The sequence below is a fragment of the Amborella trichopoda genome, chromosome 10 (assembly GCF_054954075.1).
Source record: "Amborella trichopoda isolate Santa Cruz 75 chromosome 10, AtrichopodaSantaCruz75HAP2 v2.0, whole genome shotgun sequence".
In the NCBI taxonomy this organism is placed as follows: Eukaryota; Viridiplantae; Streptophyta; class Magnoliopsida; order Amborellales; family Amborellaceae; genus Amborella; species Amborella trichopoda.
The window spans coordinates 25,164,306-25,185,271 of record NC_142345.1 but is presented as its reverse complement, the minus strand read 5'-3'; the positions used below and the strand labels follow the sequence as shown (position 1 = coordinate 25,185,271).

The 20,966-nt window shown below is 37.3% G+C and overlaps 1 protein-coding gene across 1 annotated transcript; it reads right to left on the bottom strand.

Annotated features, from left to right (window-relative positions):
- Positions 1-15,323: 15,323 nt before the first annotated feature.
- LOC18424845 (uncharacterized) lies at positions 15,324-17,537 on the bottom strand. The gene is made up of 3 exons (XM_011630859.3): positions 17,146-17,537; positions 16,934-17,000; positions 15,324-16,427 (listed from the first exon to the last, which is right to left on the bottom strand). The coding sequence occupies exons 1-3, from the start codon at positions 17,257-17,259 to the stop codon at positions 15,592-15,594; spliced, it is 1,017 nt and encodes a 338-aa protein (XP_011629161.1). The 5' UTR covers positions 17,260-17,537; the 3' UTR covers positions 15,324-15,591.
- Between the last annotated feature and the right edge of the window lie 3,429 nt (positions 17,538-20,966).

Genomic DNA, 20,966 nt, shown 5'->3' with positions numbered 1-20,966 from the left:
ACTGGGAGAAGGCCTATGACCATGTGCACTGGGACCTTCTCCAGGAAATCCTTCATAGGACAGGGTTTGATAAATGGTACAAATGGATGAGGGGATGCATTTCAGCCCCTTATTTTTCTACTCTAGTTAATGGTTTCCCTAAAGATTCCTTCCCCTCCTCAAGGAGCCTTTCCCGTTCCTCTTTGCCGTTGTGGCTGAGGTCCTTACAAATTCTATTGAAATGCCTTACCAACAAGGCCCTTCTAGATAGGCTTCGTCAACACCCAAGGCCCCATGATATCCGAGCTACAATATGCCACCCAGCAACAAATAGAAATTTTGCGGCTGTACCCTAGGTGTTTGAACTTCATCACTGGCCTAGATATTATTATGTATAAATCCAAAATAATGGGAGTGGCTACCAAAAACATCAACTTAAAACCCTGGATGACAACTTACCATCCAAGTACTTGGGATTCCCTCCTTGCAAGCCAAGAAAACATTCAAGGGATCCCATTGTGGAGAAATTTGACCTTAAGTTTGTATAGGGTGGAAAGGCGGATTTCTCTAGATGGCAGGGCACCTAACTCTCATTAGGACCACCCTTTCCAACATTACCATATATACCCTTTTTCAACATCACCATATATCAAATGATCATTTCAAATCCCGGCCTCAACCTCTGCGCACAATGTTAAAAAATTTGGCCACCAGGAAGCCAAAACCACTAGATGGGCCACCTAGGTGTCGTGTCTCTAAGCGCTCGCCCTTAAGCGGGCACCTAGTCAGCGCCCTGAGACAAAGAGGCCGAGGGCGGAAAAATGCTCTCGGCCAGGGGCATTTTGTGACCCCCCAACCCCCCCCCAGCCCACAATTTTTTTTTTGTTGGGAGTGGAGGGAAGGGTTTGGGTGGACATTCTAGTCGCCTGAAACCCCTCTTGTGCATCCTATAGAGAGAAAAACTCTCCAAAAACATTGGAATTTGGGATTTTTCACAAGATTGCAAAAATTTAAACTTTTTTTATTTCTTTTGAAAAACAAAAGAAATACTTCTAGATAGTTTTTGGACCTTAAGTGGTCGCATTCATTATGAAAAGGTTAGTGCAATAGAATATTTAATTTGAATCATTTGATATTTTTTTACTTTTTTTTTCTTTTATGATATTATTACATGAAAGCTTGAAATGTTTAAGTGAATATCTCCCCAGTTTGGCAAGGTCATTGCTTGGGCTTCTCACCTATCTGCCCCCGCTTGGAGACTTTGGCAAATCTTTGATGACATTTACGATCTTTGTAGGCATATGAAACAAAACAAAACTAAAAAAGGGAAAAAAATAGAAAAAAAGAAGAAAAAATAGGGAAAAAAAATGAAAGAAAGAAAATTAGAAATATTAGAATTTTGGATTTCCCTCCTTTTTTTCTCTCTTATTGCTTCCCTATTTCTGCCCTTTCTAAGTCTGCCCCTTTTCTCTCAATTTTAGGATTTTCTCCCTCTCTTAATCTCATCTCCCTCCTCCTGGGTCTTCTTTCTTCACCTCTCTACTTCTATACCACCCCTTCTCTCGTCTTTTACATCCCACACACTTCTCCCTAATTTTCCTTCTCAACCTAGCTCTTACCCTCCCCTACCTTTCTCCCTTCTACTCCATCCTTTCTTACAGTCTCTTCTGATCTTACTCTCATCCCCATCCACCTCCCTCAAGTGTCATGGATTATGAGAATTGTTGGTGAAGCTGACTGATGTCAGTTGAAGGAATCCATTCCCTCTGCACTTGCTCCCCCCCATTTCTTTTCCTCTCCCCTCACATAGAGCTTTTGGGCCCAAAAGTCTTGAGGCCGCAAAGGCTAGGTGTTCCTCACAGTAGAGGTTAGCAGAAGCAAAAGAGTGCTGCGAGCAGGGCAGGCCTACTATCTACTCCCTCCCACCCTCCCTAGCAGTCACATTTTCTGGCAGTCTTGCTGACCATCGAGTGGTTCGCGAGCAAATTTAGAAAATCGGAAGATAACACAAAGTACACTGTGGCCGTCAGCATACAAAAAACAAACATGCACTATGCTATGCTCAATGTTAGCTCTGGCCACTGACCAACAGGAGCTACCAGCTATGCCTGTTTGCCCCGACTTTTGCTTTATATTTTCTTTTTATGTTTTCCCAGGTCTACATGTTTGTAACTTTCTCTCTGTTTAACACTATGCCTTCCTTTCTTTCTCTTATTGTTTGTATCTTGAGCACCCAACCTAGGGGTTGCTGTTTGTAGATTAAGCTCTTTGTAATTTCTTACTATATATAAAAAGTCAACATATTCCTCAAAAAAGTGGTCGATGCCCTAGCAGAGTAGTACTTCACCATTTTTTGCATAGCCATGTTGTACCTTTAAACTTTATTAAGCAGACAGCTTCCTTTCTTGTAAAAATCATAGTTTGCTGGTGTTCTCTTCTGTTTGTCACCTCTCTCGGTGATATGTATTGCCCCTTGGGGAACTATGTAACTTTTCTCTCTTTTAATACAATGTTAAGAGTATTTTTTTTTTTTTTTTTTTTCAGGGGCTTTGGGCCTCTAAAACTGCCCTAAGAACTCCCCTTTTTTTTTTTTTGGGGGGGGATGTGGACATTCGACTTTTAAACATTATTTTCTGCAGAACTCGAGAAAATGATGGGGCAAGGTCTGCCTCCCAAAGAAACAGGATGGGTTGGGTATTCTTAACCTCTGATTAAGCAATAAAGCTCTCTTGGGAAAATGGTAGGGGAGGTTTGCCACCCAAGACAACCAATTGTGGCAGCAAGTTATCCTACAAAAATATCACACTGATTCTCTCTCTAGGCCGCAAAGTGGGTCCCCAAATGACAGGGCCCCAAGGATGTGGTGTTCGCTGCTCTCTCTTGACCAAATTTGGCACACGATATTCGCTTCATGGTTAGGTCTGGCACCAGGGTAAAGTTCAGGACAGATCCATGGGTTGGGAACTCTAAATCTCAGTGAGACCTTTATAAAACCTAGATTTGTTGGCTAGAGACAGGGATGCATGGGTTGTGCAGCTGTTCAAACAACTGGGAGAGAAAAGGGTTTGGAGCCCAAACCTTAGGTACCCTTGAAAGACCACGAAGTTCCTCTCTTCCAATCCCTGCTTACTACCCTCCAAATAACCTATCTACCTGTAGGAGCAGAAGATACGATTATTTGGATGCCCACTACTACCGGAAAATTCTCAATTTTCATCTTTCTAAGTCAAGCTCCTTCAACCCCCTTTGTCCCCCCACCTCCCCACTCTCCTTAGCAATCCCAGCATGGATCCTCTCCATCCCCCCAAAATCCAAAGTATTCTGTTGGATAGTGGTTTCCGATAGGGTTCTCAGGATTGACCAGCAGCAAAAAAGGCTCATACCTATTCCTAATAAATGCATCATGTAAAACAGCTCAGGAAACAAAGGACCATATGTTTTGACACTGCAAATGGCTTCCCGCCTTTGGGCGTCCCTACTTCAACTCTTTAACTGAGTATTGGAGATGCCTTCCTCCAAACCACACCTTTTCCTAGGCTTCTTGTCCCCTTCATGGCCTGCTGCGGGCTTGTTCCTTTTGCATGCAACCATTGTGGCCACCATTTGGGTGGATATGGAAGGAAAGAAATCTGAGAATTTTAAGGGAGAAAAAACACAACCACATTCATGGACTGCATCAAAATGATAGTTATATTTGGGGCCATGTACTCTAAAAAGTTCAGACACCTTACTGCCGCTGACTTTCTTTAGAACTCGCAGACTCGAATAGAAACTATGCCCACCCAAAGACCTCAATCATCACTGTTGCACCCTCCAGAACAAGGACACATCAAGCTCAACTTCAATAGTCGCTCCCTCTGCAACTCTAGCCTGGAGGACAACATCTTGCTATCCTACCACAGTTTCATAGGCCTCACTGTTTCCACCTTCACTGAGGCCATAGCCCTATATTGGAGGGGATCAAACGGGTCAGGGTGGAGTGGTAAAGTTGCTTAGTGGTGGAGGGTGATTCCAAAAACATTTTCTTGGGCAAAGAGGAATTCTATATACCATGGCAGCTTCTACACAATCTTGACCAACTTTTCGACCTTTGCAGGCATATGCACATCTCCAATCAGCATGCATGGCAAACCATGTAACCAATAGCAATCCAAAAGCAATAGCACTTTCTAGAACAGCAGACCTTGCACCCAACAGCAGGACCCTTTGGCCAACTTTTTGAGCTCTAGCCCCATCTTTTTGCCTATTTCTGGGGAGTTTTATGTTTGTTTTCTTTTCTTTGTACAGGACCCTCTCCCCATTTTTATAAAGTAATAGTATGAGATAGTGTTTTTTTGGGAAATGTAAAGAGCGGCCAACCTGTGGGTAGCATGATCCCTTTTTTGTAACATCCACAGAAGTCAGAATCAACGGCTAAATTACTCAAAACAAAACAATAATATATATCTCAAGGTTCTAATCCAACTAAGAACTTATTTCCTAAAGACATCATGTCTTTATCGCTATCAACGTCAAAGCTTTTTCCCAACTAATTAGGGTCAACTACATGAATCCTCCACTGTTCTGCTCTATAAAGGGCCATACAACCCCATGTCTTTCTCACAACTTTCAACCATGTCCTTTTAGGTCTACCCCTTGCCCTTTTTGAGTCTTCCATTTGAACTAACTCCCATCTCCTAATATGTGTTATATTGGGCCTACGCCATACATGGCCAGCCGACCTAAGCTTACTTTCTCTCATCTTATCACCTATTGGTGCCACGCCTAAATTCTCATGAATGTATTCATGTCAAATTCTATCCCTTCTTGTCTTGCCACTCATCCATCTCAACAACCTCATCTCAGCTAAACTCATTCTATGGATATATTATTTCTTGACTGCCCAACATTCTGCCCCATAAAACAAAACTGGTTTCACAGTTGCCCTATGGAACTTGCCTTTCAGCTTCATTAGTATGCAGCAATCACATAAAATTCCGATTGCACATCTCCACTTTGTTCGCCCAACTCTAATTCTATGTGTAACATCTTCCTCAATCTCTCCATTTTCCTGGATTATCAACCAAATATATCAAAAGTGCGCGTTTTTAAGTATTTCTTGGCTATCAATCTTAACTACTTCTTTGTCTCTACTTCTATTATTACTAAACTTGCATTCCATATACTCCGTCTTAGTCCGGCTAATTTTAAAACCTTTAAATTCTAGAGCATCCCTTCAAAGTTCTAACTTTGTGTTGACATTGTTTCGGGTCTCATCAATCAAAACTATGTTATATGCGAACAACATGCACTACGGTACCTCATATTGTAGGTGCCTAGTTAGGTCGTCAATAACCAAGACAAAGAGGTTTTGGCTCAATACTGACCCCTGATGCAGACCTATTGTCACTGAAAACTCACCCGTTTATCCACTAATTGTTTGTACACTAGTTTACGCTCCTTCGTACAAATCTCTCACCAAGTCGATGTAACGTCTGGAGACTGCTTTCCTTTCCAACACCCACCAAATCAAATCTCATGATACTCTATCACAAGCTTTCTCTAGGTTAAATAAAGACCATGTGGAGATCTTTTTCCTTCGCCTTAAACTTCTCAATTAGTTGCCTAAATAGAAAAATAGCTTCAATTGTTGACCTCCCTGTCATAAAACTGATTTGGTTTTTGATACACTCGATTCACATCAGAGACATTATGCTTATAACTATGAAATAGGAAAAAGAAAAAAGAAATCCTAACAATTTCAGAAACCACTCAAGAAATAATTCAAAAAGCTCTAAGCGCAATTGGAACCACTTGGCAGTCCTCTTTTACTAGGAGATCCTCCTGCAGATAATTGCCCCACTGAGAATTTCTCTAGGCTTCATGGTACGTCCTTTAGGCACCCATCCCTACACATGACCTCTTGGCTACCTTGGGTGTTGGACCATCATAATTGGTGAAATTAGAAGCCTTGAAGTTACGTTGCAATTTGATGGCCAACCAACCATTCCCAAACACATTGACGCACAAGCACATGAGCCCACGTACTCATGCACGTGCATATGCATACAAGTATTTATATAAGTTTCCAGTGTTTCAAAAAGCACTAGGAGGCACCTAAGCGGCACCTAGGCAGCTGTGGGGGTCTAGGCAGCCCAACACCTAGGCGAGCACCAAGAATCCGGACAGTCCAATAGAAAGAAAAATGTTAGAATTTTGATATTCTAACCATAAATGAGGAGAATTTTGATATTCTAACCATAAATATTAGAATTTTGATATTCTATCCACAATTCATATTTGATATTTCCATGAATGAGGAGAATTTTGATAATCCATAATCCATATTTTCATACAATGCTAAAAACCATACAAGCATACACTGATACACACAAAAGTTAGATAGTAGAAACTAAAAACTAAAAAGAAAAAAAAGAAAATATACAAAAATTAAGAAATATAAAGTCTAGGACTCAATACTAATAGTCAACACTCAACAGCCAACACCAAAAGTCAAGCGTCTTCAACTCTTCATTCTTCAACCATCATCATCATCATCAGGAATAGGGTCAGCCGCATCATATGCCTCAAATTCGAGGCCATCATCATCAGAGTCATCTCCCTCTTCAACATAACGCTCGTCCTCTGTTTCTTTTGAATCTAGCTCTTCCTCCCCATCTTCTACCTCCCTCTTACTCTATACAGATGAGATAGTCTTGGCTACTCTACCCTTTTTCTATCTTTTTGTGCTTCCTTGAACTCAAATATTGTATAATCTCCTCCTTGGTAGCCTTAGGCACATTTTTACACGGGGCAACATCCCCTTTAATACCGGTAAGGTGTTTTTTGAACTGATAAATACCCCCATTAATATCTTTTCCACAATAATTACATTTAATACGGTTTTTGTCATTCGAATTCGGGTTGTGACCATACTTTCAACCCGAATCATCACTTCTAGAAGAAATTGGAGAAGATATTTCCATAGAATAAGGCTCATTTTATCCTTTTCTAGTTCTACTAAATTCAAATATTATCTAATCTCATCCCAAATAGCTTTAGGAACGTTTTTACAAGTCAGAAACATTTTTACAAGAAGCAATATTCCCTTTAATACCGGTAAGGAGTTTCTTGAATTGGTTAATACCCCCATTGGTATCTTTTTCACAAAAATTACACCTTATACAATTTTTATCATTTGGTTTCGGGTTATGACAAGGATTTTGTTTTTGTTTTTGTTTGTGTTTTACTAAACTCATACATCGATTAATCTCCTCTCTGATAGCTTCAAAAATATTTTTACAAGGGGCAACATTTCCCTTAATACCGACAAGATATTTCTTAAACCGGTTTATGCCCCTTTTGTATCGTTTTCACAATAATTTCATCTTATGCAGTTTTTGTCATTCAGATTCGAGTTATATCCATATTTTCAACCCGGATCTCGACTTCAGCTAGATCCTAAAGAAGACATCCCAAAATAAAACAAGCAATCTAAAACATAAAGTTTTGTAGTTACTTTGATTGCTCGAACTCCAAGCTTACACCTCTGAGATGTTTACTCAAAAATTCAAAAACACCCTCTAATAGGATTAAAAAAACTCCAAAACTATATTTAATCTTAATGGGTGATGTTTGGATCCATTTCCCGTAACTTTGAAAAATACTTCGATCCAATGAAAATCACAAAATCTAGTTTTTTTGACGTTTCTCTCTCTCTAAAATGAGTTCTTGTGGGTTTAGGTTTCAAATGAACCTAAAACCCACCTTTAAAAGCAATTTTTTTAAAAAAAAACCCCAAAAGAGCCCTAAAAAAGTCCATTTCCGCCCTTGGGCAAGGAGCAGGCCCTAGACGGCCGCCCAGGGACTGCCCGCCAAGTTTGGCCACCTAGGCCTACGCGATGCGCCCAAGCCTTCTGGAACGCTTATGCGCTAGGCGGTCTATTTTTTGAATCACTGTAAGTTTCTATATTTTTCTTTACATGTACAAGAATGCAAGAAGTGTCCACTTTATGCGGACGATTTGAGGGTACACAGGCAACGTTTGAACCAGCGGTTTAAAAAACGGATCGGTGACCCAGGTCAGGCACCTCAAAAACCCACCCGGATCGGTGAATCAGCGATCTGGATCGGGAATCGGTCAGATTAAGCCTTAAAAAAAATCAAAAAAAATTATTAAAATTCATTATAAATGTTGTTTTTTAGGAATCCAATAAGAAATAGGGGTACTCAGTGGTTTAAAAATCGGCAAGTCGCAACGGACTCGCTCGAGTCGGCATGAAAATCGGTGACCCCGTGCCGATTTTTGTGTAAAACCGAGAATTGCCTGATTCTAAAGTAAAATCGCCGGTTTTGAGCAGTGAACCGCCCTTCTGACATCATAAACCGACGGTTCTCACCAGTATGACATCACAAGATCTGTTGTGGCTGACGTCACCATGCTCCGCGCATGTGAATACATCTCGCATGTGTCGCACATTTGAATACATCTCGTGTGGGTCGCACATGTGAATACATCTCATGTGCGTCGCGCATGTGAATACATCTCGCGTGCGTCGCGCGTGCGCAAAACCCTTATGTGCACCGCACGTGGTTCTCATCCCAACATATCGTTTAGAAGAGCTGATGTTTCAATTGTTTATATACCCAAGGCTTGTCCCACCTCTCTTCGACATGGGACAATTTTCACTGCCCAACATTGAGATGTTAAATCAATATATTAATTTATTATAGCGTAATATGGGGAGTTGGTTATCACGTTGGATTTCTATACGGGAGGTCTCAGGTTTGAACCTCCATGGTGTTAACTTTGTCATAAAAAATAGTTTTTCTTTTGTCAAATAATGTCACAAAAAAAATGTGTTCTACTTTTGTGTTTTATTTTTGTCTTAAATAATATCATAAAAAATAATATCATAAAAAATAATATCAAGGAAGAAAATAATGTCATAAAAAAATAAAGTGGAAAAAAAAAATGTCATAAAAAAAAGAAAAAAAAAGCATTCTATTTTTATCTTCTCAAAAAAAATATAAGGCAAAAAATAATATCATCAAAAAAATAAAAGGAAAAAAAATAATATAAATGAAGAAAATAATGTCATGAAAAAAAATAAAGAGGAAGAAAATAATGTCTTAAAAAAAAGAAAAAAAAAAGCGTTTTATTTTTATCCTCCAAAAAAAATAAATGGAAAATAATAATATCATCAAAAAAATAAAAGGAAAAAAAGTGAAATAAAAGATAATACAACAAGCATTTCTTGTCAAAAAACAATTTATCTTCTAAAAAAAATAAAATGGAGAAAATAATGTCATCAAAAAAATAAAAATAAAAGATAAAATAAAAGATAATACAATAATTCGAGATTTTAGTGGCCATTTTTTCATCGATTTAATCCATTCTTTATTGTAGTCCATGTATGATTATATATTTTATCAACGATGATTCTATAATTTTTCTTTTATGTAATGCAAATTTAATGGATAACATAAGTTCAAACAGGAAAAGAACATCTCAATATTTACAAATTGATGAAAAAAAAATGAAATGATAATGTAGTACCCCTATTTCTTATTGGATTCCTAAAAAACAACATTTATAATGAATTTTAATAATTTTTTCAAATTTTTTTTAAGGCTTAATATGACCGATTCGACCGATTCCCGATCCGGATCGCTGATTCACCGATCCGGGTGGGTTTTTTAGGTCCCCAATCCAGGTCACCGATCCATTATTTAAACCACTGGGGGTACTACATTATCATTCCATTTTTTTTCATCAATTTGCGAATATTGAGATGTTCTTTCCCTGTTTGAACTTATGTTAACCATTAAATTTGCATTACATAAAAAAAAAATCATAGAATCATCATTGATAAAATATATAATCATACATGGACTACAATAAAGAATGGATTAAATCGATGAAAAAATGGGCACTAAAATCTCGAATTATTGTATTATCTTTTATTTTATTTTTTTGATGACATTACTTTCTTCCTTTTATTTTTTTTAGAAGATTTTTTGACAATAAATGTTTGTTGTATTATCTTTTATTTCATTTTTGTCCTTTTATTTTTTTGATGATATTATTATTTTCCTTTAATTTTTGTGGAAGATAAAAATAAAACGCTTTTTTTTTCTTTTTTTTAAGACATTATTTTCTTCCACTTTATTTTTTTTCATGACATTATTTTCTTCATTTATATTTTTTTTTTTCCTTTTTTTTTTTGACGATATTGTTTTTTACCTGATATTTTTTTGAGAAGATAAAAATAGAACGCCTTTTTTCCTTTTTTTTATGACATTATTTTCTTCCACTTTATTTGTTTTTTATGACATTATTTTCTTCCTTGATATTATTTTTTATGATAGACAAAAATAAAACACAAACGTAAAACACATTTTTTGTGTGATATTATTTGACAAAAGAAAAACTATTTTTCATGACAAAGTTAACACCATGGAGGTTCAAACCTGAGACCACTCGTATAGAAATCCAACGTGATAACCAACTCCCCGCTGCACCACATTTAGCATATTACGCTATAATAAATCAACATATTGATTTAACATCTCAACATTGGGCATTGAGAATTGTCCCACATCGAAGAGAGGTAGGACAAACCTTGGGTATATAAACAATTGAACCATCAGCTCTTCTAAACGATATGCTGAGATGGGAATCACGTGCGGTACACATAAGATTTTGGAGCACATGCGACGCACGCGAGATGTATTCACACGTGCGACACACGCGAGATGTATTCACACACACGGAGCATGGTGACGTCAGCCACAACAGATCTTGTGACGTCATACTTACGAGAACCGCCGGTTTATGACGTCATGAAGGCGGTTCACTGCTCAGAACCGACATCTACTCTAGAACCGAGCGTTCCCGATTTTACACAAAAATCGATACGGGGTCACCGATTCCTGTGCCCGACTTGAGCGAGTCCGTTGCGACTCGCCGATTTTTAAACCACTGGTTTGAACTGTTGGGTGGGATTTTCTTAAGATGTGGGGAAGGACTTCCAAGCATTTTTTCTCTTTGAAACGTCAAACACGCACACTGCTCCTAACAAAAATTTTAATGAATATTCAAGAAATTCAACCAGGTATACCATCTCTCAAGGAAAACTTTCATGGATGCCCAAGAACAACTTCTAATAGAGACGAATCTCATTTACAGAAACTATGAAACATCCCAACTTTATCTTCCTCAATACAAATTATTGGTTGTCTTTCACTAATTTTAAGGAAAATCAAATTCTCCTAGTTTATCCTAAATCAAAATTCTCTTAATTTTTGCAATTCTCCAAACCATAGCAAACCTTCCTAGTTAATCAATGCCCTATTGATATTTTTGGTAATTTTGACCATGACACAAAGACGTACAGACTTCGGTGAAATATGTTTATGCAAGGTATTGGCCATAAAGAAAAAAAGTAAAAGACAAAACTCTTCCCCAAATAAAATTAAAAAAGATTGGCGAGCTGGTTATTAGCTTGTTGCCACTAGGGTTTTGACTGAAAGAGGAGACTGGCTGCTTAATCCACCACCACTACCCCCACTCAAAAGTATGCATCTCTTTAAGCCCCATTTCTCCTCTCATCCAATCTTTCAATCCCCTTCTCCCTCTCCCTCCATTATTATCTCATTTCATTACTCCAACTACAACTACTTTCTCGCTCTAAGATGTTCATCTTCCCTCTTTAAAGGTGCATTTGTTTGTGGAAGAGCATCCACAAAGTTTATAACTCAAGGAAGTGACAGACTCCCAAAAACAACATCAATTGACATTGTTTTTGGGGAGTTTGGAAGCCACTGTTTCCAAATAAGGCTTCCACTCCTACGTAACAAACGCGAGAGTAATTCATGGAAGACAGAGCATCTAGAAGGCCTAGCACGCCCTAAGTGTTCATCTCCCATCATTGCCACCACATTTCCTCTCTAAGAGTCATCCAACTCCCTTGTCCCTTGACAACTACTTCTAAACCACACCATTTTCTCTATCATTTTCCCATAGGCGTCTTTTGGGTTGAGGGAGCTTTGGGTATTAGCTATTGAATAAGGTCTGACAAGAAGTGGTTTTCTTTCCCATGAATAGATTTGAGATAGAGAGAGTTTGTAGAAGAGTTTGGGTCTTCTGACTAATAAGAGAGATCCAGGTTCTGTAGAAAAGCGGTTCTCTCATATATACAGAGTGAGAAGACAGTATCTAGGGATCATAGTTGAGGAGGTATTCTAGAGAAAGAGAGAAGTACGTTTAGGTTGAAGACTGAAAGGAGATAAGAGAAATAGAGAGACATGGGTTTGTAGTTGAAGTTTGAGAAGAGTCATTTTGAGAGTGAGAGAGAGAGAGAGAGAGAGAAGCGGTTTTAAGGGCTCTCTCTAGGTAAGGCAGACTTGCAGATTTTTTTTTCTCTCTCTGAGTAAGAGAATTCCGATTTTATCTCTCTAGGAAAGAGATTTTATCTCTCTGGGTAAGAGAAGTTGTAGTTGAAGACTTTAAGGGCTCTCTCTAGGTAAGAGAAATCAGTTTTTTTTTAATCTCAAATAGGAAATGTTTAACTGTTTCCATATAAGAAAGATCATTTGATTTGCTCTATGAGAATGTGTGTGTGTGTGTGTGTGTGTGTGTGAGAGAGAGAGAGAGAGAGAAAGATCATTAGGAAAAGGTTAATGGAAGTGACATGGATGAGATAGTAGCTGCATAACCTAGTTAACCAATGAGCTTGAGGGCATATCCGAAAACATCTCATCAAATAGCTCCTACCTGCCTGTGTAAACCACTTCATGAATCCACTTTATGTGGACGCTTTACTTTCTTAAACCATGTATGCACATAAGAACGTAATTGCACATGTGCCCATAACTTTGTGTATGCATGTACGTCCGCTTTTGCATTAGTTTGTTATGTACATTTACATGCATAAGAAAGTTTCCTTCTTATGTAAATATAAATTAACTTTCTTATGTACATGTACATACACAAAAATGTAATTGAATGTCTGTTTATATATGTATGAGAATATGTGACTACACTTATATATGCATTCTTATACACCACAAAATACATAGAAACCGAGTACCTCCAAGACAATATCCTACTACAATAATACGGGTACACAAATAACCATAATGGCTCAATATGTCATAAGTTATCTATCTTGATAATTTTCACTAACAACCATAAACACTCAGAACAAAGATTGCACAGATACTGGTATATGTGTAATATGTCAGTGTTGTACCATGTCAACACAAATAAGAATACTGGATACTGCTACGATACTTGTAAACATAAAATTAGAAAACTATAAACAATATAATAATGAGAATTATACAATGAGACCATCTACCTTTGGTACAACTTTACAAGGTGGTCACAATTAATCTTGACCATTGGATGTGAAATTGGATGGTTGCATTTATTCCATTGACCATGCACAAACTTCAAAAGAAATTGTTTCGAACTTTGTGACACACCCCAGCTATCAAATTTCACATCGGATGGTTATAAATTGTGACGTCCTTGTAACAAAGGTAAATGGTCTCATTGTATACAATTCATATAATATGCACTATGATAGGGTAAGCACCAATGTGTTGGATGCATGTATTTTTGTCTTTCACAAGCTATACTATATATACTCAAAGATGTTTAGCCAAAAAAGGACTACTTATAACTGTTTTAAATAGGATGCTCATGTCAGAATCTGTATCGAGAATTTCGAGAAATCCCAAGTCGTACCCCATTCCATGAGGAAGTTTCTGTGCCCGTGTCCATATCAATATCATATTTGGACATCTTACCGAGAAGTTCTATACTCCTAGTAAAGTACGAAGACATATAAACCTAGCAATTTGTAATGGCTGAGTGAGACAGTTAAACATTGATTTAGCCTCCTGGCCAAGTGATGAGTACAACAGCTACAACATTAATGTCCAAGGTTAAAACATACATAGATTATTACCCACAACATATAAGTGGGTCAAGTTGACCTGAAACTCACCCGGCAAGCTCCAGTTTCCTCTAATCCAGACCCAAGCCGGGTGGTCAGCATGTCCACCCCATATAGGTCAAGCCAGACCTAGACCCAGCCCGACCAACCAGGTCCAGTTTCAGGGTCCGGCCCTAGTCATTGGGTCAACCCGACATGATTAGCACCCCAACCACCAACCCTCATAAACCCAAACAAAGATTATTGTTAACAAATAGTCTAATAGAAATCCATTAGAAATGGGAAGAAACATAAACGGAACTCTTGCCCATCATTTATTTATAGACATCATAGTTCTTCACAAACAAAGCTAAAAAACTATAACATGATACTCCTCTAACCCAAGGGTAAGCCGGAACTTCTCTATTGTATGAAGGCATATTCTATATCAATATATTAATAGTGGCACACTGACTTTCTTTTTTCTAGATTAGTAATGATAGTCCATTGACATTAAACTTCAGTCCCAACCTGGTCTGAACAGTTCAATAGAAAAATTCCACTCTATTACAATTCAAAAGGGATCTTGACATCTAAACTTAAAATAAAATGGCTATGGATTACTACACCAATTCAAGCTAAATGCAATAAGTCTACATTAAATAGTTTGTTAGATACACATGAAGTTGTACATAATGCCATCACAAGGAAGCTATTTAGTGCTATTCACTGCATAACATATTAGGAAATGCATACAGACAATAGAAGAATAACCTTCTTGGTAGCACCTGTTAAACGAGAAAGCAGTTGCAGGTTGAGAAGAACTTTTTACATTCACTTCGGCCTCTGCTCGTATCTCCTACAGAAAGACATCCAAAGAACAGGAAAAGAACAGGTAAATATAATGTCTTACAATAGAAGGCACATACAGAGCTTCTGACTCATAAGAAGTCATCCACTAAGCTGGTCACATGAGCAGAAACCAAAATCATCGTCAGTAAGTAAATTCCTTCAAGAAAGTCTATCCATCCAAAGATGAACTTTCAATAGATAAGAACAAGATAAGCATATTTTCCACCAAGCTTCTGAGTTATAGAGACCATCTCTAAAGAAAGTAAAAAAGTCCTAGGTGCCATGATGAGAATACTTCTGTTACAACTCCACATTTGCTTCCGATAATAAATGAATACTGGCAATTCCAGCGGAATCAGGCATTACTCTTGCATATAGGATAAAAGTGAACATAAACCCTTGTTAGAAAACATTATCTGTTCCACTTCAATATCATGGATCCAATCTTAGACCTCCTCATAAAATGTGTAAATAGAATTAAAAGGCAACTCCAAATAAAAAATGCCACATCTGTGCACCATGAAAAACAAAAAAGCATGGATAGGAAAACATATGAGAAAAAGGCCATTACTCTCGCAAAAATGTCCGTCCCCTTTTATCATCAATTCACAAACCCACTATAATCTCTACAGAAGCATATGCATGCAACATACAGATACGAACCCAGTTCACAAAGACCCTGGATCATGTTATCCAATGCTTGAATACTAACCCTATATTCACAATTTCACTAGAAATTCTCTTACTAGTATCATTTTCATCACATAGAACTAAAGCAATATTCTTACACACACGGACAGCCGATTTCTAATAATAAAAAGGACCCAACCCTCCACTAAGCCCGAGTGCGCATGCTGCAAGAGCGGGGCAGCCGCAATGGAGCCGTTGCAGGGCTCGCAGGAGGAGCATAATGCTTCCGACACCCAGGGCACCGCCCATCTGCCTCAAGAATCCTCTTGTGGCAAAACAGGCACAGTCGAAATCCACATGCACAAGGAAAAAAGCTAGTATCAGTGACATCAAGCTCCTCGTAACAAATGGGGCAAGAAGATGGGGTGGAATGAGAAGAGGCCCAATTCATAGATCCATGCAAACAATGCCTGTCCAAATTCATTGGAAAGCTTCGCTGTTTTGATAAGGTGGGCAAAGAGATGGGTCGAGAGGCATCATCAGGTCTCCATGCCCGAGCAGTTCGATTCTCGAAATGGCTCGGTTTGGGCTTGTAGTCGGGTTTCAAGCTTCCAACCGGTGCCCCCCCATTAGGATACAATGAGGGCTTGGTGGTGTTGGTCTCTACTGGTTTTCCTGAAATTTCTGGAAAAATCCTGGGCGAAATTTGAAGGGCATCGGCGACAGCTTCCCAATCATCAAGGCTCCCATCTTCATCTTCACTTATGCTACCAAAGAAACTGCCACTGCCACTGCCACTGCTGCCCGGCCTTTCTTCAGTGGGACCAATTTCGGAACTAGGGGCGGTGTCAGGGGCTTTGGGGCTGTTGATTGGAGATTCAGAGAAGTTGGATCCTTCTTCGATTTCGTCCTCAAATGAGATTTTAGTAGCTCTCGTATCTGAATTTTGCAGGGGTCTGGTTTGTTCCTCAATGGGGGGAGTGGATGGTGTGGATGGAGGAGAAGCCCCACTCTCCTCTTTAAACCCCTTGTTCTTATTCGCTGAAATAATCAAACAGAATAAGGTGAAGGATGAGAAATATTAAGAATTTTAATCACAGAAGTCTTGCCAGTCATACTCCATATTGAATTTTTGAGAAAACCCGAAAACACAGTGAAAATTACAACTATCACTTGGGATTTAAATTAAATTTGTGGAGAAATATCCTTGCAAAATGAAACCCCAAAAGAAACAGAAAGAAAATCGAAGCTGTGATTTGGGAAACCAATAGAACCTACTCAGAGTTTCCTCACGAAAACCTTGTTTTCTAATAAACAATTTCTCTCACAAATACCACCCTGTTCACCATCCAAATTACAACTGGAAACAATGTCCCAAAAAACAATGATTTAGGAACCCAAGAAATACCCATCAAAAAATTTCTCAAAAATCTGTACATCGAAAAAAACCCAAACATTAAGAATATCCTGACAATTGTAACTCGAAACAAAACCCCAAAAACCAGAGTCAAAATTTAAGCCATGAATTAGGAGACTGATTGACATACCTTGAGATAACCATTGTTCACGCCTGGCATCAAGCTTGCATTGCTTCAATTTAGCCGACCGATTGGTCTGAAACATAAATCCCCAGAAACCAAACCACTTTAAGATTTTGCATGCCATTCAGAAAAACCAAAAAATAAAGGCAGACAAAGAAGGAGATGAATAGAAAAACAGGACATGCAGAATGGGTTGATAATGCAATCTAAAAACCCACCTTCTTTTTCCTGGCCATGTCCTTTGGCATCCCCACATCCACCTTAGTCGCAGGAATTCGGTCGCAAGAAGCCATCCTTACATCAGGAGCCACGCCTGTCAACTGTGAAACCATAGTCACAATGGCAAAAGACAACCACCACAAAAAAATGCCAAAATCTCTTCGTAGTAGAAAGGAATAAGCCCTCAGACCAAAACCCCTGTTTTTCTCTCTCTACAAGCCCACACAAAAGCACAAGAAGATCCTTCTCTCTCTAAAAACCAGAGAAAACACAAAAACCTTTTGGCAACAGAAACGGATAAGCGCTCCCACCGAAAAACCTCCTTCTCTCTCTCTATCTTCTTCTCGTTCTCTCTCTCAACACTTAAAATCGCAGAACTTGAAAGAGCCCCTTTCTCTGCCCATCTCCGCGCAATTTTATACACCCGATATGACTCCAGACCTTATTTCCGAACCAGGAGGCCTGTGTCCGAAACCGATTGTAGTGGGATTTGAACTGTTCGATTAAGTTTGATCGTACAGCAGAGGTAGGTCCCGGATGCGGTGTGGGCCGTTGTGGCTGAAATCGCAAAGGAAGGGTGTGGGATGTATCATAGAGGACAACGCTTGGCTTTTCTGAAAAAAATCGAAGATATTTTCTTAAAACTCTGGGGGGGTTGACAAACTTTTAGATATTTTCTTAAGATAGTTATTACTTTGAGGTTAGGGCGTCTTAATAATAAAGGGATCGACCCACATCACCATTATAATGCTCCCTGTAAATAAACCCTTTTATCTATGAATGTTGTTGTCAAGCAATTTTATAATGCTCCCTGTAAATAAACCCTTTTATCTATGAATGTTGTTTGTCAAGCAATTTTATTTGAGTAAATGAAAGGAACTTTCTCTTAGGTCAGGAGAGAGACGTTGATGTGGTGCCTTTTTCTTTTGCCTCTAAATGTTTTGTCACCAACTATCTCATATCAGGAAAGTATAGAACGAAATTATTTACCTTTGATATAAAATGGTGACATTCATTTTGACCATTGAATGTGAAATTGAGAGATTGTAATTATTCCATTGACTAAGCTCAAACTTGAAAAGAAATTTTCTCGGACTTTTTAACACATCGAAGCTATCAAATTTCACATCAAATGGTTGTAAGAAATTGTGACCATTTTTTATCAAAAATAAATTGTTTCATTGTATACAATCCCATTATTTTTTTATTTTATTTTTATGATGTGCGGTTTTTTGTCATCATCAAGAAATGTAGCCATCTATTTCAATATATTTGGTCATAATCACCAAAAATAAAAAGAGCCAGATGTATTATATTAAACAAAATCTCACGTAAAAGATTAAGCGCTAAAATCTGGGCTTAGATGGGCATAAGATTGGGCTAGGAACTTCTTACGTGGAGTCTTAATAAATGGGTCTCTTACATACATACCCAATATTAGGGGAAATTGTTATGGAAAAACACGTAAAGGTTGACGCAATAATGTACTTCTAACAACCTACAACAAATCTCGGGCCGATCTAATTGTCATGATCGCATTTCATATTTAAATTTTAGAAAAAATTAGACAAATTTAATTTTTTTAAAAACTAGAGTATCCATTCTACTTATTAAAGTGCACCTCAGAAAATTAAGTAAATTAACCAAAATATCAGTAAATATTTTAAGATATTTTGGTCAAATTATTTTTTATTAAATATTTTTTATATTTTAAATTTGAGCACTAATTTTTAAGAGTATACACTTCAAATTTCAAGTAATTTAGATTTGTAGAAAAAAATAAATTCAAAGATGAAACATGACCATGGCCATCCGATTTGCCCAGATTGAATATGGGCTATTTGTTGTATACTATTGTATCAAATCTTGGGATGACAAAATCATGTTCAATTTATTATTTTCAAATTCTTTTATTTTTTGCTCTAAAAAATATGAGACTTTCTTAATTTTTATGGTCTTCAATTACGAATTTCTTGTTTTGAAATTTTAGTTATAATAGTTTATAGCCTAAAAAATAAGATCTCTATATATATGTTATTATTATTATTATTTGGTGACTTTTCAAAATGGGATAAAATGATAATGTCTTATTTCTAACAAAAAAATTCATTTTATTCAAGAAAAAATTCTATCTAAAATAATGGGCATGAAAACCAATCAGTATACTTATCAGGGAAATTTTCATAAATATCCCATATAATTTGATGAGTCTGAAAAGTGTCTCTGAGATTTCATATTTTATGCCCATGTCTCATTTCTTTTTATTTTTAAATTTCCCAAAATACCCATTCCGAATTGGGGATCTTTTATTTTAGTGAAAAATTAGTTCGAACATTGGAAATTTGAACATATTCTTTTTTCTAAATAAGCCGATTTGGAACTTGTAGTTTCGAGCTGATACCTCAATTTAAAAAGAGACATATGACTCGGTTTGGAGCTTCAATGTCAAAACCGGGTCAATTGTCTTTAAAAAAAAAAAAGGAACCTTTAGTCAAAAAAAAGGTAAGTGACACAGTTCAGAACTCGAAATTCCATACTAGGTAACTTATTTTTCCTTTAGAATGAATGATTGGTTCATAACTTGTCAAATTTCAAACCCATCTTTCACTCATTTTCTATTGAGGGTAGGGGTTAGATGCTGAAGTTCTAAACCTTGCCCCCTTCTGAACAAATAAAAAAGTCATTTTTCTTTAAATTTCCCTCTCACTCTCAACAAGTTACATCAGGACCCAAAGATAAAATATCAAACTGGTTTTTGTGAACATTGAATGAGCGCTCCAAAAGCCAGTTTGGCCCTTCAAGAGTCGAACTAGAAGTATTTTTGGAAATAAAAAAGAACTTATAAAAAAGGGACCTCTATTAAAAATTGGAAACTTTTTTGTTCACTTTATAATTTCAAAAAGACAAAGGAATATGCATGTTGATATCCCAAATTCATTATCCCTTGTGTGTTTAAGTTCATGTTCATGACTTATTGTTTTGGTCTCATTTGCTTAGGTTGTAATGCTTTGTGTATTTTATAGATGTTAGAACCAAGGATATGAGTTTTGTTTAATTTTATCATTTTAAGGTTGTATGATGGGTTGTTACTTTTCTTTTCTTTTTTTTCCTTAACTAGGTATGGCATTATTTTAAATGTGAACAGGACAAGCATTACTCCTGGCACTGTGTGCATTCAAAAATAGAGGTTTAAGTGATTATGATGGATCGAATGGCGGAACATGAGTACCGTGCAAGAGGAGTAAAGCACCCCTATGTCCTGTACACAAAAGGCACACGTCTCAAACAACATGGAGAAGGGTGGTACGCATACATTCTAATTAATTATTCCGTAGTTCATTTTGTCATTTTAATTTATCATCAGTTGTGTGGCATAGGAGCTCTAAGATCCCAAATACGTGTAACCTTTTACCTAGATTCATTTTCATTCACTAAATGAAGTTTAGCATAATGAACTGTATCTTAAAGAATGCATCTTTTGTTTAGCATTTATGAGAAAATGTATTTCTATATATTTGGGCCTTAAGCCCTCATGGAAGATGTATTTCAGAGCTTATTGAAGATGTAAACAAGAGCCCTAATTTATAGGGTTACAAAGTTGTGTACTAATAAAGAAAGTAACATATGCAATGAACTACCTTCTTAATATGGGTACACACAAAGAAAATACTTTACCCAAAAATAAGTGCAGGTTTCCATAATTTCCACAACACTTCCTTTTTCATTTTTTTGGTATTTTAGTTCCCTAGTAATTATTAAGTAAGAAAATCTATGTGTTTATGAGTTGACTACTCAGATTTACCAATGGTCACTTACTCAA